Source organism: Colobus angolensis, unplaced genomic scaffold (genome assembly GCF_000951035.1).
Source record: "Colobus angolensis palliatus isolate OR3802 unplaced genomic scaffold, Cang.pa_1.0 Scaffold56, whole genome shotgun sequence".
In the NCBI taxonomy this organism is placed as follows: Eukaryota; Metazoa; Chordata; class Mammalia; order Primates; family Cercopithecidae; genus Colobus; species Colobus angolensis.
In genome coordinates, this window is record NW_012119154.1 from 719,012 (window position 1) to 737,277 (window position 18,266).

The 18,266-nt window shown below is 40.2% G+C and overlaps 1 protein-coding gene across 2 annotated transcripts in view; it reads left to right on the forward strand.

Moving 5' to 3' along the window:
* Positions 1-4,233: 4,233 nt before the first annotated feature.
* The window catches only part of CMC1 (C-x(9)-C motif containing 1), an 83,035-nt gene continuing 69,002 nt past the window's right edge, over positions 4,234-18,266 (forward strand). Inside the window, exon 1 of one of the 2 annotated variants that reach the window (XM_011961523.1) lies at positions 4,234-4,444. In XM_011961523.1, coding sequence (XP_011816913.1) covers positions 4,426-4,444 — 19 coding nt within the window. In that variant the 5' untranslated portion in view covers positions 4,234-4,425. The remainder of the gene's footprint in view (positions 4,445-18,266) is intronic. The other variant, XM_011961522.1, reaches the window with a different exon arrangement.

The window sequence follows — 18,266 nt, forward strand, 5'->3', positions numbered from 1 at the left end:
ATAAGAAATTTTAGAATCATATTTGCTGTTGTGGGTGAAATGGATTAGAGAGAATAAGTGGGAGGAAGAAATGCCTAGGAACAGAGAGGCAATTCAGAACTATTACAATAATATCAGCAAAAATGGGCAGATCTTGGACTAAGAGTTACGACTCTGATTGGCAGATGAAATAAAGATATATTAAGGAAGGCGAACTGACTAGATGTTTTGATCAATCAGATGTAGAGAATGAGGGACAGTAAGGAGCTGATTGAAGTGAATAGGTGAACTGAGTCAGATTAAAACAGGCCCTATTCAACAGCCAGGAAAACAGGGACAAAGTATTTTATTCTGGTGAGAGGCTAACACTAGGCAGGTTCTCAGGGCTCTAGTGAAGTGATTTGGGATTTGGGGAATAATTGTAGTCCTTGTAAAAATGTTCAATGCTTTTATCAGTTGAACTGTATCTCCCAAAATTCTTGTGTTGAAGTCCTAGCCCCCAGCACCTCAAAATGTGACTGCATTTGGAGATAGGGTTTTAAAAGAGGTAGTTTAGACAAAATGAGGCCATTAGGATATTCATTAGAGTGCATCCCAATCCAGCATGGCTGATGTCCTTACAAGAAGACATTAAGACACGCAGCCACACAGAGGGAAGACCATGTGAAGACACAGGAGAAGATGCCATATACAAATCAAGAAGAGAGGCCTTGGGAGAAGCAACTCTGCCAACATTTTTGATCTCAGACTTCTAGCCTGCAATTGTGAGAAAATATTTCTGTTGTTTAAGCTACCCAGACTGTGGCACTTCATTATGACAACCCTAGCAAATACTACAAATGTCAACATGGACCTAAGTCCTTTTAAACCAGAGAAGGCACAAGCCATGCGAACTGGGTGCTAAATAATACAGCTCAGAAAGTAGGCAGGGCCACCAGGGACCCTTGGTTAGTGATCTTCTGGCCAAGAACTACTTCTCAATCCTATCCTCTGGTAGAGATGGGGCATCTAATATTCTTTCAAGTTTGATTCTTATTGACTCAAGTTTGATTCTTATTGACTCAAGTTTGAAATCTCATTGACTTCAAGTTTGATTCTTATCTGTAGCAGAGCTGAGTTACAGATGAAAAGCCTTTAATTCTGATGCTAAAAAGAGGTAGAAGCAAGCAGGGGCTGACTGACAATCTCAATTTCAAAAAATAACTAACTGCATATCAACATATAGCATAAAGGAATGTTAGATCCAGTCGGAATTGACTCAAAAATAATTAAGATATTTGTTTCTACTTGCACATTCCTTTGCCTTCACATACAAAGAGAAATTCACCGTGGTTCAACTGCTGTTATTATCCTGCATTACTGCAAATTTCTCTGAACTGATCTTTCTGTTTCATTATCGCCACTCTTAGTCCCCAAAAATGAGGATCAAGGGCAGATCATTTTAGGCACGAATAGGCACATTGCCATGATTTTCTCATTTGTCTGTACACATTTGCCAAAAAAAAGGAATTATCCAGAAATCTTGACTCTTTGTCCTAGTCTCCTAAATCCAGTTTTGAAGGGTAGATTCTTCCTTTGCAATTACTCTCACATCCATTCCTTTTACATTTTTATATATCCCAGTTCAGGCTCTTTTCAGATCTTGCCTAAACCAGCACAAAAGCCTCCTTACTTTTCTGCTTGCTTTTAGCTCTTTCCTCGCTACCTAAATTCATCCTGCACAAAACTTTTATAAAACACCTTTAGAAAATGTTGACCACAATGCTCTTTTCCTATATATTAACCTTCAACAGATTCTGGTTGCTTATTCAAACACATTCAAACACCTCGGTCTAGTGTTTAAGACTGTGGAAATCTGGCCTTTTCTAGCCAATGCATAACTGCCCTAGCTTCCCAAATCCTCAAATGCATTGAAGTAGTTTCAAGCATTGCCTACCACATGCCTGCCACACAGCCCAGTGCTTCCTGCCACACAGCCGGGTGCTTCCCACCCCTGTGCTTTTGTTCATATGGTTCCATTCCTTAGCCTGCACTCTGCCATACTCCACCATGCTCCTTCAAGAACAGTTCAAATCCTAGACGCTTTTGCTCTCATTTTTCTCCCAGCATGAGATGCCCTTTTTTCTGTCTACTCATTCTATCCATCTTTCAAGGCGAAGCATAACTTCTAACTTACCTTTGAAGTCTTTCATAACCATTGCAGCATTCAATCCTTTGAGAAAGGCTTTTGTGGGGTCACCAGTTACCAGATGTTATCTGAGCTCTAGGGACCACAATTGGGTAAGACACTGTTCCTAATTTCCAGGATGATATCCTCTCCTCTTTCCTTGAGCTCCTATTGTAGTTACTACCCAAAGAATTGCCTATTAATAATGCAATGCCTCAAGAAATTTCTTGTTTTTAATTGCCAATTACATTTGCTTAACTTAAAAAAATGACATATCTTCCCTAGTTACAGATTGTAAAGACTCAATTTCCCCCCAAAGTATCTAGTTTAACATGGGAGTAGAGAGAGATATACTATATGTATCAGGCATTAGGCTGCTATTTTTGCTAGTGCTTTTCCTGGTGTGATATGTCTAACAGTTCACTCTATGGGGTACACAAAACCCATGATATTACAGATACTGTTGCTTAGGATAAGGCTAAAGTAAATAGCGCCTAGTTAACTGTTTTTAAAAAGTAAGTTGATTTAAAAACAAATGTTAGATAATAATGTTTCAAGTGATAGCTCTGGCAAAAATAGTAGAAGTGGTCCTTTAATGTCTTTCAAAGGTGTTATATGATATCACATTTATTCCTCAGAACAGTCTTTCAAATTGGAAACCAAAGTCCAGAAAAATGATAGAACTTACTCAAGTCGCTAACAGATCAAACTTTTCCCCTTTACCATAATACCCTTTTGCATATAGATTTAGTTTAATACTTGAATATGGGTGTCTGACCTGTGTTTTAATACTCCATCTCCTTAAAAAGATTTGCTTTAGCTTTCTAAATCAAATCCTTCACCTTCAGAACAATAAAAGAGGCACACCAGAGTCATTCTGGTGTATTTCTAAGCACATTTACAAAACATACAAGGAAAAGGACCTGATTCCCTGGCTGGGTGAGTGAAACGTTAATTCTTCACCTTGGCACCTCAACCTACAGCTGTAATAAGGGCCGTTATGCCCAAATAGGCCCTTAAACGGAAGACCTGCTGAGCAGAGACCCACTTTCCCAGCCCCACTCAACTGCCTCAGCTTTTCTGCCAACTGACCAGGCGGAAGCAACAGCAGGGGAGGAGGGACTGCAGGTAGGTGGGGAGGGGATCATTTTGAAAGCCCTAAATCCCTTGCAGGGAAGAAGCAGCTGCTCCTTGTTTTTCTAAACATCTGTCCCATCTGTCCCAGGCCACACCTCATCCTTTGGTGGCTCGAGCCAGTTAAACGTGAATTTGACAAGAAAGCCCTTCTGAAGGCTGGTTTGTGAGTGGAAATGAACCTAAGTGCCACCTAGAAAGTTTCTTCTACTGAGAAGACGTTAGTAGGGGGTCTTCAGCGGGACGGCTATTACCTTCATTTTATTCTCACAAAACATACAGCTTTTACTGATAGAGGCGGGATTTGTAACGTCACCCAAATCAGACGGTACGCCCTGGGGATATTATTTCACAACATAGAGGTACTTCTAGAGCCCACACTTTAACCTCTAGGAGAGCCACAGCCTAATTGGAAGGAGAAATAACGATATTGCACACACCATACCATCTTTATGGTAGAACAAGCTGTGCACATCTAGTGCCTGTGGCGTTTATCACATTTTTCAGCGTGTGGCTTTTGTCTCCTCTGTCACACTGCTCCTTGAGAACAGGGACGTTATTTTTATTGTTATTTTCCCCTTGTATTCAGAACCGTGGCTGGAACTTGGTAGGCATGAAATAGATATTTATGAATGAATGAACGTTAACGAAGAAAAGAAAAGGAACTGGATGATTCATTTGGTTCTCAGAAGGCGGGTGTGAGGGGCGGGGCTCGGACTTTGACCCAGTTACCGAGTGAGGCGCAGTCCCAAAGTCCTGCAGGTTCGACTCCAGTCACTGCAGAGCCGGGTCTACAACCGTTGCTCAGGCCTCTCGAAGCGAGGCTGCGCGCGTCCTGCACGGTCCCGCCCCGAAGGAGCGCAGCCACGCCCCCTTCCCTGGTCATTCCCTCTGCGAAGTCAGTTCCACTCTAGTTACAGGATTGGGGCGGGGCCAGCAGAGCGCAGGCGCAACGGGCGGCGGAAGTAGGAACCTGGGAAGGAAGAGGGAAAGGGGCCTGGCTGTGCTTTGCAAAGGGCCCACGTTTCTGTTGTGGGAAGCTCCCGGAGGTCGCACGTGCGTCCGAGTCCAAGCCCCTCCCCTCCGCTCCCCTCCCCGCTTGCCCCGGAGCCGCCAAGCGGCTGGCTTCCTCTCAGCACGCCGAGATGGCGCTCGACCCCGCAGGTACCGGGGCGGGAAACGGGGTTTGCCGAGGGGCTTGGCCCTGGGTCTCACGCCGCAGGCCGTGCGGACTGGAGGCTGACCTGGGAAAGGTGCAGAGCTTTGGGTGGCATTGCTTCCACCAGCGTCTCCTCACGCTCGGCGTCTGCTTCACCCAGTCTTAGGTCATCTTCTCACTTGTTGGGGGTTATGGTTAGCTGAGGTTGCTTTTGTTGTCTAAACTCTCATGCATTGTGGTTTCTTACTTAACGCGACTCGTCTCTTCATTGTCACCCTCTTTTCGCCCCTTAAGGGCACAGACTCATTTAATGTATGGTGCAGACACTTTGACCCCAGAAAAATTTTTATATTTGTTCTGGCGCACAGTTTTACATTTCTGTTTGGGAGTTCATGGACCCCGAGTTCATCCTTATAACCCAACTTAAAAACACATTTCAAAGGATCCATCACTGTGGCAAGAGTCAGTTTCTTTGGAAAGGATCTTCAAAGTCTTGAATGTTGTTTTAATCTCCTTGCTTCCAACCACTTCCGTTTGCAGCAATAGTTTACTTCCCCTCGAATTCCCGTCCTTGTGGAAGGTCACCTGCAGTATCTTTGCTTTAGGCTATTCTTGCAAGGGAATAGATAACAGTTTTGGAAGGAATGGTAATTGGTCTAGTCCATTTCTTTCATTTTATGGATACAAAAAGTCAAAACATTGAGAGGTGAAATGGCGTCAAACTTGGGAGATTGAGAAATGGAAAATGCTCTTTCGGAGCCTTCAAAATATATGTGGCACAGAAATAATGTTGTAATTGAACACGTTGTTACCATGCTAAGTGTTCTCTATTATCCAACAATATGTGATATGGTAGGTTCCTTTAGCTCCATTTTACAGATTAGGAAACCGAGGCGAAGAGAAGTTAAGTGACTAGTCCAGCAGGTAGTGGTAGATCAGGGAATACTCTAATTTGAAGCATAGAGGAATTTTGGAACTTAATGATCATATTCATTTTGGACTAGGTGATTATGAAGCAGCAGTTGATCTGGGCTTTGAGGGATGGAATTTCCAGTGTTTGGAACTGGAGAAGAGCAGCTCCATGAGCAAAGGTTTAGATAGTAAAGTGCACTGTGTGATGCTTGGTTTCAGGATGACTACTATGATTTCGTTCTTGAAGGTAGAAGGGGTAGGGTGTAAGTGAGGGGTGAGTAAGGAAGGTTCAGGTTTAGTCCCATGTAATTTATGGTATTTCTTTTTTCTTTTTTCTTTATTTTACTGGGACAGAGTCTCACTCTGTAGCCCAGGCTGGAGTGCAGTGGCGCGATCTCGGCTGACTGCAAACTCCGCCTACTGGGTTCAAGCAATTCTCCCACCACAGCCTCCCGAGTAGCTGGGATTACAGGCGTCCGCCATCACGCCCGGCTAATTTTTGTATTTTTAGTAGAGATGGGGTTTCGCCATGATGGCCAGGCTGGCCTGGAACTCCTGACCTCAAGTGATCTGCCTGCCTCGACCTCCCAAAGTGCTGGGATTATAGGTGTGAGCCACCGCACCCAGCCTAATTACGGTATTTCTGAACTTGAAGTGACTTATAAAGTCATCTCATGTAGATGAGGAGACTGAGACTGAGAGAGGTTAAAGATTTCCATATGTCTATAATTTTTGAATTTAGACAAGGAAATGTGGGAGAAAAATCTTCATACTTGCTGTCTTCACTTGCTTACCTTCCAGTTACTCATAAGCCACTCCAATCTTGTGTTGTACCCAAGGCCGCACAGCTAGTTGCTGGTAGAATCAAGTCTGGTTAGAACCTAGGTAATTTCATTTCCAGTCCAGCGCTGTAGACCATGCCACCTTTTGAGTATTGATTAAACAAAGACTTGTTGAGTGTCTGGTATATGGCCCATATTGTTCTGGGCCCTAGGGAACAGTAGTATCTAGGACAAACAAAATCCCTGCTTCCAATAAAGCTTATCTAGTGATAGGAAAAGACAGTTAACACCCCCTTCTCCTTCTACACAGACACGTGCGTGGGCACACACACACACATACACATTTTTACAGATTATGATAAACATGAAGAAAATAATGTCGTGGTAGATGGTGAAGAGATTAGTCAGTGAAAAGCTTTATGAGGAAGGGTCATTTGAATTGGAATCTGAGGGATGAGAGGAAGCTAGGCAGAGTGTGCTAGGCCTTCAAGTAGCAAATACTTAAAATATTTAACTTGAAGGTGGGTCAGAGTGTGGAAGGGATCCATAAGGAAAGATATTGGGAAAGTGGGTAGTAGCTAAATGCCTAGACATTGCAGAGGTTGCAAGGCCTCAAAGGCTGGCTGTGATAATAAAACATTTGGATTATTTCTAATGTCATCAAATGCCTTTAGAATCTTTTAAAGAGGGCAGTAACATAACTTGTATGTTTATTACCCTGACTACAGTGGTAGCATGCATTGTAGAGGGGTCAGGTAATAAGTGGCAGAAGGGAGACAGGTTAAGAGATGGGAGCAGTAGTCCAGGCCAAATATGTTTGTATCTTAGCCGAAGATGGTAATAGAAAGATGGAAAGAAATATACAGCATCACGAGGAGAAATTGACAGGACCTGCTGTTGCATTGAATAAGGATGGTGAGAGAAAGGGAGGAAATAGCATCTGGGCACCGTGGCTCATGCCCATAATCCCAGCGCTTTGGGAGTCCGAGGCAAGTGGATCGCATGAGCTCAGGAGTTCGAGACCACCTGGGCAACATGGTGAAAACTCGTCTCTACTAAAATACAAAAAAATTAGCCAGGCATGGTGGCGCACACCTATAGTCCCAGCTACTTGGGAGGCTGAGGCATGAGAATTTGAGCCTGGAAGGCAGCGGTTGCGGTGAGCCGAGATTGCACCACTGCACTCCAGCTTGGGCCACAGAGTGAGACTTTGTCTCAAAAAAAAAAAAAAAAAAAAGGAGGAAATAGGGAAATTCATCTCCAAATAAACAAAAACAAAAAATGGGGGAAATAGGGATAATTCCAGTTTTTTTTTACGTCAGCAGCTGGGTGGAAGACCATGGTCAAATCTAACAATGTGATTATTGGAAACTTCATCAAACGAAGGAATGGAAGCAATGGAAAGTAAAAAAGTGGAGTCAGCAAGTAGGAAGATTTTTTTTTCCCCCTAAATTGTTTTGTCTGTCTAAATTCCAGAATAAAGTGTATGGAAGCCAGTTTTGTTTTTTTTTGTTTGTTTGTTTTGTTTTTTAATTTCGTGTTTATTTGGTTCATACGTTGAAGCTTAGTTTCACATTTTGATGTTTTACTGCTTTGTACAGCCCACGATGGTATTTGCCCATATTGAGTAAATGAATAATAGATACACCAAATGAGATTTGTTTAGCAAAATCTGTTTTCCTATTGGTGTATTTTGTATTTTCTGTGATCTTTATAGAAGCTTGATTTTCATTTGGCAGCCACTTTTAATTAACTTGTAGGGTCTCTGTTTTCCTCAAGAAACTGTGAACCCAACAATGAAATGCAGGTTACAAGCTTATATGTAGTTTTATTTACACTGTTTTCCTTTTTGTTAATGTAGCAGTAATAACAACATTCTTTGCTTATTGCCACGTTCTGGACAAATTTTCAGACATGATTTTATTCTCAGATGATGGCCCATAGGAACCTGCACCTGATAAATCTGATTTTTCACTTTCTCTATCAACTAGAAGTAATTCCTTTCTCCCTTCTTTGACCTTTCCCCGTTTTAGTTAGGTTCTGTTCCTTGTGTCAACATGGATTCCTTCTCTACTTATGCAGGATGGGACATGGCAGCCTAAGGGAAGTTTCCTTAATCAGGTGTGTGTGTGTCCCTGCGTCCTTCTATTGCTGTTTTCTTTTGGGGACCTAATAAAAGGAGGAAATGTGACAGAGATAGGGTTTAGGGGGTGGAAAGTGGGGTCAAGAATTTCATGACATTCCATGAGAAGGTGTTTAAGGTATATGTGTCTTGGGAGGATTTCATTATGGATGTTCTTGGAGCATTTGGGTTTCAGTACTCCAAGTGGGGGTTCTTTTAGTGGTTCCTGTGGGAATGTAGGTAAATTAGCTTTAGGAGTACAGGCACAGTACTAGCACTTACATTTACTAGAAAATTTTACTTTTTAAGTTAGACATCTAAACAAACTTGAAGAATTTTTTTTTGAGAATTGTGTGTTTAATATGTAAAAGGTTGTGGAGTTGATTAGAAAAATTTTTTGTTTTTTATTTTTTTTTAGTGATGGGATTTTGCCATGTTGCTCAGGCTGGTCTTGAACTCCTGAGCTCAAGTGCTCTGCCTGCCTTGGCCTCCCAAAGTGCTGGGATTATAGGCATAAGCTACCTTGCCTGGCCTATAAGAAAAATTTTGATTTTATTATTGCCGCTATATCTCTAGAGTATCTTCCTAGACATAAATTACATTGGTGGCTCAGAACGAAAGAAAAAAGACTTGTTTAACATCTATATTTTGTATATTTATAAATTAAAAGCGTATTTGCCATTGAAAATACATTATTTTTGTCTCATTAGATTAACAACTCTCTGATGGTTGCTCTGTGAAATTTGAAAAACACAGCCTTAAGCAAAGACCATAAGAAAGAAAAATTGAGATCAAAGAGGAGTGTGTGCCATGGCAGTGGGGTGGGGGTTGGGATTTCAGTTCTGAAGCATGAAATGACCTGTAAACCATTTCAAGGATTTTGAATTTTACACTAAGAACAATGGGAAGACACTGCAAGCTTTTAGGTAAGGCAGTGACAAACAGAACTCTCTTTACTTTGTGTTGATCTGACTTTTCTTTAGATCAAGAATAACCTTGATCTCAGCCACATACTGCATATGTGATGTGTCTTTCCAGAGTATCCCATCTGGAGGCACATGGTATCTGTTTCTCATAGGATGTTAATTTTGATTGCCCACTCAAGGTTTTGCCCTGTTTTGTTGTGTATTTTCTCTGTTTTGCAATTAATAACTAATCTGTGGGAAGGTTAAGACCTTGTAAATATTTGCTTCTCATCAAATATTTCCCTTTGATTTAGGGTCCATTGATTTTTTTTTTTTTTTTACCTGATTCAATCTTTCCCATAATGGTTGCAAAATAATGATTTTCTACCTCCAGCACACTCCCTTCACATTTACTAGATGATTGTTGACATTTTACTGTAAACAAGAGATTGCTTTGTTTCATTTTCATTTATTTATGAATTTATTATTGGTATTTTTGGTAAGGACTCATGAATTCCTGTATTTTCAATGGTTTATACTATTTTAATGTACATAATTATTTTTTGTGCTCGAATTTCCCCAGATTTGGCCAGAGTTCCCTTCAAACTAGGTTTTGGATCTTTGTCATGTGCTGTCACCATTTTTTTGAGCATTTTCTTTTTATTCCTTTATACAGGATATCACTGCTTCATCTTGTACCTACCCTGGCCAATCCGTAGAATTACTTATTTCTCTGAGAAGCCCTGGTTCCTTTTATATGGGCACAGTATTAGAGAGTAAGAGCTGGTCACTAGAACTGAATATATATATAATTTGGGTGATTTATTAATGGATTGCCTTTAGGAAAAAAAAAAAAAAAAACAAACCCTGTAAGAGAGTAAGGAAAATAGGAGAGGGAAGGGGAAAAATCTGAGCAAGGATATGGTTTTGGGTCTTAGCCTAATCAGCTCTGGTGTACCACATGGTACATACAGTTTATTGTGCCTTGGAGGCAAGGGAGCTGGGCTTTCATGCCATTTTTCAGTCCTTGGTAACTGCAGGAGTTGGGAGAGGGACAGCAGCAAGGAAAACAGCAAAGGGCTACCGTGGCCAGGGGCAGTCCTAATAAGGTTGCAGGTATGAATGCTCCAACATTCTCTGTTGCAGGAGGGATACCAGCTCTGTCCTAAAAATAATTTATCTGAATCTATTAGGAATCTTAGGATAGTGAGATTCAGATAGTGACAGGTCAGAGAGGAATGGGTGTTTGCAGACATGTGTACATACACACAGGTGTGTGTACTGCATCCAGTAAAGTGTCACAGGTTGTGGTTAACAAGTTTGAATAACACTGGCTTAAGATATACCTAAGGTAGGCTAAGCTGTACTTTTTTTGTTGTTTTCTAGGCCATCGCATATACTGTTCCCTCTAGAATTTCCCCCGTCTTCCCTACCCCCAAGTCTACTGAATTCTTGTTCATTTCCACAACTCAATTTAAAATCAGTTTCTTAGGAGGCTTTTCCTGATTGCTACTACCTCCAGTTAAAAATTTTTTGTTAAGGTTTAGGATTAAAAACTCCACTAAAACATCATATTTTAGATATAAAGTCCTTTTCTTTGATGAATAAAAGGAAACCTACAGATATGATGTGCCTATGTGTAACAAATAATTGGAGAAATAAAAACATGATTTGAAGAATAGGAATATTCTACCTGTGTAATATTTTTCATACAAATCCACCTCTTTAAATTCATTAGAGATTAGATAAAAGGATAGGTCAGTTAATTTCACCTAGATTATAGAGGATTCGCCACCTACTCCCAGGGAGGCAGTGTACTGTTGTGGAATCAACGCCGAATTTGGGAGTTAGTAAGACTGACTTATTGTTTCAGACTGTCATTAACCTGTCCTTAATGACATAATATGAGATTTGAGGATGAGAAGTAGGGAAAGAGATATCAGATAATCGCTAAGGTTGCTTCAAACCTTAAACTTCTATGATTCTAAATATTAATACTTGTCCTAGGTCTCAAGGGGTTCTTGACTCTACACAGAAATAAATTCAAGTTTATGTCTTGTTGCCTGGATTAGTATCTTTTTTAATTTTTTGTTTGGGGTGTTAAAATCGTATGTGTAAAATTCTGTGTTTTTGACATCTGTAGATGAGAAGTATTACCTTATACTTGATATAAGTAGACCAAACAAAATTGTACCCAAATAAAACTATTGATACCCAAATTAACATTCTCCCCCACAATCCCCTATTCTTTTTTTTGCATTTTTTCTTTTTTTTGAGACAGAGTCTCACTCTGTTGCCCAGGCTGGAGTGCTGTGGCCAGGTCTCGGCTCACTGCAAGCTCCGCCTCTTGGGTTCACGTCATTCTCCCGCCTCAGCCTCCCAAGTAGCTGGGACTACAGGTGTCTGCCACCATGCCTGGCTAATTTTTTTGTGTGTTTTTAGTAGAGACAGGCTTTCACTGTGTTAGCCAGGATGGTCTTGATCTCCTCTCATGATCCACCCGCCTTGGCCTCCCAAAGTGCTGGGATTACAGGCGTGAGCCACTGCGCCCAGCCTATTTTTGCATTTTTAAGTAAGAAGATTGAAGGAAAAAATTGTTAACAATGTGGTGTTTACCATCCTGCATTGTGTTCTGCTAAAGAACTGTTACAGGGAGATTCTTACAGATCAAAAGATACGTTAATTACCTAAACATGACTAATTGGAATGTAGAGTGTCACATGTTTATGCTGCAGAATAAGGAACCTTGCTTGACTGATTCATTATTGTATACACAATTCCTGGTGTGGTGATTGGTACATAATGGGAACGTATGTATTTGTTTACAGTATATCCGTAACTATCAAATACTAAAACTCTTTTAAATATATGTGTCATTTGTTAAGCATTAAAACAATTTTATTGCATATTTACCGTATGCTAGGAGTTAGAGGGAATTACAAAGATGAGTTAGACGTGGTCTCTGACCTCATTAAACTTAACTGTTACTCGCAGTAGTTCTCAGTCTAGCTGCATATTATAATTATTTGGGGAGCCTTAAAAAATATCAATGCCTGGCTTTTACACCAGCATTTCTGATTTAACTGGTCTGGGGTGGGGCCCAAGCATTAAGAATTTTGTACAGTCCTCTCAGGTGGTTCTTTGGTACAGCCAAGGTTGAGAGCTTCTGGTACCGAAATCTTTCTTAGTCTACTCAGGCTGCCATAATAAAATCTCGTAGACTGACTGAATGACCCACACAACATAGACTGGGTGGCTTAAAAAATGTACATTAATTTTTTTACTATTCTAGAGTCTAGGAAATTCAAGACCAAGGTGCAGGCAGATTTGGTTGCTGGCAAGGACTCTTTACCTGACTTGCTGATGGCTGCCTTCTCCCTGTGTGTTTACATGGTGGTGAGCAGGTAGGGATGGGGGAAGAGGAGGTTGGAGGAGGAGGAGGAGGAGACAGGGAGAAGAAGAGAGAGCCCTCTGCCTCTTATGAGGCCACTAATCCTATCGAATTAAGGCCTCACCTTTATGACCTCATTTGACCTTAATTACCTCTCAAAAGCACTGTCTCCAGATACAGTCACATTGGGGGTTAGGGATTCAACATATGAATTTGGAGAATGGTAAACACAATTCAATTCATGCCAACCAGTGATCTAGCGGGAGAAGATTGCATATATAGTGTGATATGATGTGTTTAAGTCCAGGTGTGGTTATAGCAACAGAACGAGTGCAGGCAATATCTTGGGGTTAGAGAAAGGAGAAATCACATTTTAGTGCTGAGGTCAGGAAGAACTTTGGGATGGAGAAATGTTTAATTGAGTTTTAAATAAGTAAACTTTGATAACAAAAAATAAGAGGTAGAAGATGGAAAATAAAGACCGAGATGGAACTAGAGTTTGGCTTTACCTGTTGCTGGGTAATGCACGATTGCTTTGAGCTTTCTGAGTCTTAGTTTCTTTATACCTGCTTCTAAATGAGATGATGTTTGTAAACCAGTTCCATCTACCACCCTTTTCTTCTTTCTGTAAATACTTATCGTGTTGCTTCTGTGTACTATATAGCTGTAAGCTGATTTTTCAGGTAAGAAGGGTAAAATAACCACTAGGTTGGCAAAATGAGGGTTTACATTGTAGAAAATTGAAGTTGGAATTGAGATGCTGGTGGGACTTAGAAACCACCAGTAGAGAGTTGAAAATGTGGAGAGTTGGAGATAGAGAGGAGCACTGAGAACTCAGTGTCATAAACACCATCTTTAAAGGTGGAACCTTGTGGGATTGCCCCAGGAGGATTAAGTGCAGATATTACCTTGAAAGTGTGTATACTTCTAGTATTGTTACCGTTGTTCAGGATATTTTTGAAACCCCTTTAAGATTTCCTTCCAGATTCTTCAGTACACTCATCTTAATATCCTCATTTTGGCAAATCTTTGTTCTGAAAGTTAATTTGAATTTCAGCCAAAGTTTAACCAGAGACAGTCTGGTGAAGGTGATAGATGATCATCCTGGGAAATGCTGCCTCTTCCCTTGTCTCGGTTTTGTTTTGTGTTGTTATAAAGGAATACCTTAGGATGATTAATTTGTAAAGAAAGGGGTGTATTTAGCTCACAGTTCTGCAAGCTGTACAGGAAGCCTGGCATCTGCTTGGCTTCTGATGAGAGCATTTATGCTGTGTCAGAACATGGCAGAGAAGATCAAAGAGGAAGCGAGCATGTGTGAAGAGGGACCAAACGTGAGAGGCATCCTGACTTTTACAACAACCCAGTCTCTTCGGAACTAGTCAGTTTCTCTGAGAACCAGCCCACTCTGAAGAACTAGTCCCCTCTAGCAAGAGCAGGAATTCATTACTGCTAGAAGGGCACAAAGTCATTCATGAGATGTCTGCCCTCATGACCCAAACACATCCCACTGGGCGCCACCTCCTTACACTGCCACACTGGAGATCAAATTTCAGCATGAGATTTGGTGGGGGCAAACCATATTGCTCCCACCCCAAAACAGTTATATTATGGAACTGGTTTTCATGTTTACTTCAGATTAGCTCTGAAGCCATACCAAGAAAGATGATGTGATTTGAGCAAAGGCTGAGTCTTTGAAATAAGTGAAAAACCCTTCAATATAAAAATAATTCTCCTATCCCATTATTAAAGTATTATATTTTCTTTATAGGAATTCTATGAAATACTGTAAGATAAAAGAAGAACCAGTAGTAACAGGGTGGACAGAGGCTTGAGGAACATTCATAGAGTTGAGAATATTACACAGTCTTCTAGATTCGTATGAGAAAAAAAAGTAAATCAGGCAATGTATTGCTAAGAAGGCCACAGGTATGCTGTCATTTATTACTTTGTCAAATGTCTGCTCTTGTCCCATAACACTGCTGATTTTCTACCGGATATCAGTGGGAAATTGTGCTTGTAGGGGCAAAGACAGTCTTGAAATTTTACCAAATAAAGTAAATGTGAAACTTGTTCATTTAAGAAATTATGGCCACAATGGCGGTTGTAACACAGTTCTAAAATTGGCATGTCTTATTGCATAAGTTAATTCCCTGCTTTGGTATACTTTTAAATATGTTGTCCCTTTCTGGCCTCTTCTTGGTTAAAGCAGTGTGGGTGGAAGAGGAAGTTTTCGCACCTAGCAATCTGCAGAATCTGAGGTCCAAGAAATAGGTACTATTGGGAAATGGGCACATCTAGTGTGAACAAGGTGGTTAATTAACAGTGAAAGCTGATAGGACAGAGAAACTCAGATGAAGCATACTATTGTGGGTTATGGGTGGTACTTGACCCAGAAGCTAAGCAGAAATAGGCACATCTACCTCACTGATGTACTTTCCGTATTTTGTAAGCGTTTGAGCTTATACAAAATTAGATTGTTAGTGGCTGACCTAATATTTGATGTTTATTCCCTTTAAATGTGTTTTTCAACCAACTGACAAATTGTTCCTCTTGCTTTAAAAAAATTTTTTTTCCATGGTAGGAAGCAGAATCAGAATTCCCTTTGATTTTACTTTCTGATAAAAAATTGAGGACTATGAATTTTTGAATATTGCTTGTTCAAATGGTGCTTCTGAATCACAAACTTACTAAGGGTTGTTTCCCTGCTTCAGCATAACTGTGGAAGCTCACTTAGCCTTGTTTGCTTAAGTCCCCTAAGGCCACCACTCGATGTGCACGGTGGTGTCATTAAAGGTTTAGAACCTAGGTTACATGATCTTGGCATTGGCACTTTACTAGAGGCTTGGTTCATTTCACCTCTGTGAGCGTCTACTTCTTTATCTGCAAAATGAAATCAAAATACCTGCGAGAACTGTTATGAAGACTATATATATTCATTGCTCTCATCTCCAGGTTTCACAGACGTAGACAGGCTATAGCATTGTGGGGAAAAAAACATCTCTCCTACTCTTGATTTCCCTTTTTGTTTTTGTTTTGTCAGTTCAAGTATGGCTTGAAGGGAAGAAGGTGAATTTTCCTATTCTAAGATGTCACTCCTTTACCCTTCCTCATTTTACTCTGTCATAGCAAGAAGGTATGAACAAACTGGCAAGAGGAATATCTGGTCATAAGCATACATATCTTTGTGCTGTTGAGGCAAACTGGAGTCTGCCTAGATTCCTGGTGTGAAGCACTTAGTGAGAACTAACAATTGAGAACTCTGGTCTCATTGTATTGTACATCATGCCTTCTTCCTGGGGCTCTGCCTTTTGAAGCTCTTCATAGGTAGTAAAGAAGAGGGGCCAGTAGGACGTGGTAGCTCACTCCTGTAATCCCAGCATTTGGGAGGCTGAAATGGGTGGATCACTTGAGTCCAGGAGTTTGAGACCAGCCTGGGAAACATAGTGAGATCCCATCTCTGTAAAATACACATAAAAAATTAGCTTGATGTGTTGGTGTGTGCCTGTGTTTCCAACTACTTGGGAGGCCGAGATAGGAGGATCACTTAAACCTGGGAGGCAGAAGCTGCAGTGAGCTGTGATTACGCCATTGCGCCCTGTCTTGGGTGACAGAGTAGTACTGTGTCTCAAAAAACAAAAACAAAACCCCCAAAAACCCCAAAAATACTCCCCCCCAAAAGCTGAACAAACAAGAGGGACCCAAATATAGAAACTACTGCTAATGAGAACATTATTGCAAGTTTATTACAAGCATTTTTCATATTTTTCCTACAGAGTAAACAGTAGCACCAAACTGTCTTCAGGAACAAGTAAGTGTAACTAGTAAATTTTTTAAAAAGTGGCATTACCTAAGTAAGTATCAAATTAGTTAAATTAGAATGTTTTCATTATTGAAAGGGCATAGCTTGCCCTTCATATATCACATTCTTTCCTATTAAAGACTCTGTAATATTCTGATTTGCTTCACTGTTGTCTTTGTGGATTCATAGCAAGTGCTGCTGTCAGTAGCCTTATAATCTAGTACTGCCATATTGCAAGAACACATGAGCACCAAAGCAAAATATGAGCTAACAAATTCAGCCAATGAAAAAGGTGAAAATTGACTTCCAGGTGATGATAGAATGTTGAGAAGTTAGAGCTTTGGAAATTTTCCCTGGTGGTGTTATCCTGATTCTTTAATTCAGTATAAATTTATGTGACTATACAGTAGCAAACTTTCAAAATTTAATTTTTAGTTTTTCAACCTCTGTACAAATGTATAACATATATACACCGGATTGAGATTAAGAGAATCACTTTGTAATATTGTGAATAAAAATTGCCATATCTATACTATTTGTAATGTTGAAGATAGCTTTTTCAAAAATTATAATTAATAAATCATTGATATTTAGTGACTGGTATGCTATCAAGTAGGAAAATCTTTAGTAGAATTTTCATATTTTTAATACTGTCATTTCTGATTTAATACCAAGAATTTGGAAAATTTGAAATCAATATTAATGTAATTCTGGAATTATTTATTTGCCCTAGGAAATTTTAGAAGAATGATCAGATGTCTTGACAAACTGTTTTAAAAATGTGTTTGATAGGAATATTATATCTTAGAATTCATAATGTAGGTAAATTTCTATTTTAATTTATTTTTGGAAAAATGGTTTGATATTACAAATCTATGTCTGTATTCGAGGAATTGATTTAAACTAATATTTCCTTAGTCATTTAAGACCTAGTTGGAAGATTTATAGAGCAAAGAGAAGATTCATGAGGATGCATTATGACTAAGTTGTGTAGATGAAAATTATATATGTGAAAAAAAGTAACAGTTTGAAATTGATTTTATAAATAGATCGGTATAATCCAATATCTTCTAATCTGTTTAGTAATTACACTGAATAGTTATTGACGCCTAGTTATGATTTATTCTGTAGGCAAGGCAAAAAGGAATTTGTAGGGATAGTCTCAGTTTTATTCTTTTCTCTGTAAGTAAGCATCAGCTTTCCATTCTATAAGATGTGTCACAGTCCCTTCAAATTCAGCATGTACACAACTGAATATCTGTCTTACCTGATCCTTCTTTTGTATTCCCTAGCTCAATAAATGGGCATATCCTTTTACTTGAAGCCAGAAAACTAGGAGTCCTCCTTGAATCATCCTGTTCCTTTAGCCCCTTTAGGCACCATCAGGCTTGTGGGAACTCCCTCTGAATTTGTCCTTTTCTCTCCATCCATGCTTCCAGTTCCTTCTCAGTGCTTTGTTTTGTTTCCTCTTTTTTTTGAGACAGAGTCTCACCCTGTCTCCTAGGCTGGAGCGCAGTGGCGTGATCTCGGCTCACTGCCACCTCCGCCTCCTGGGTTCAAGCAATTCTCCTGCTTCAGCCTCCTGAAAAGCTGGGACTGCAGACGCGTGCCACCGCACCTAGGTGATTTTTGTAGTTTTTTTTCACTAGAGACAGGGTTTCATCATATTGGCCAAGCTGGTCTGGAACTCCTGGCCTCAAGTGATCCGCCCTCCTCAACCTCCCAAAGTGCTGGGATTACAGGTGTGAGCCACTGTGCCTGGCCTGTTTCCAGTGGCTTCTGGCAAAGCCAAGGAAAAAGAGAATGTGTAAATAAATGATATAACGAAGAGTTCAGGCCTATGGGCCAAATCTGGAAAGGCTTATAAGCTAGGAATGGTTAGTAACATTTTTGAAGGGTTGTTTAAAAAAAAATAT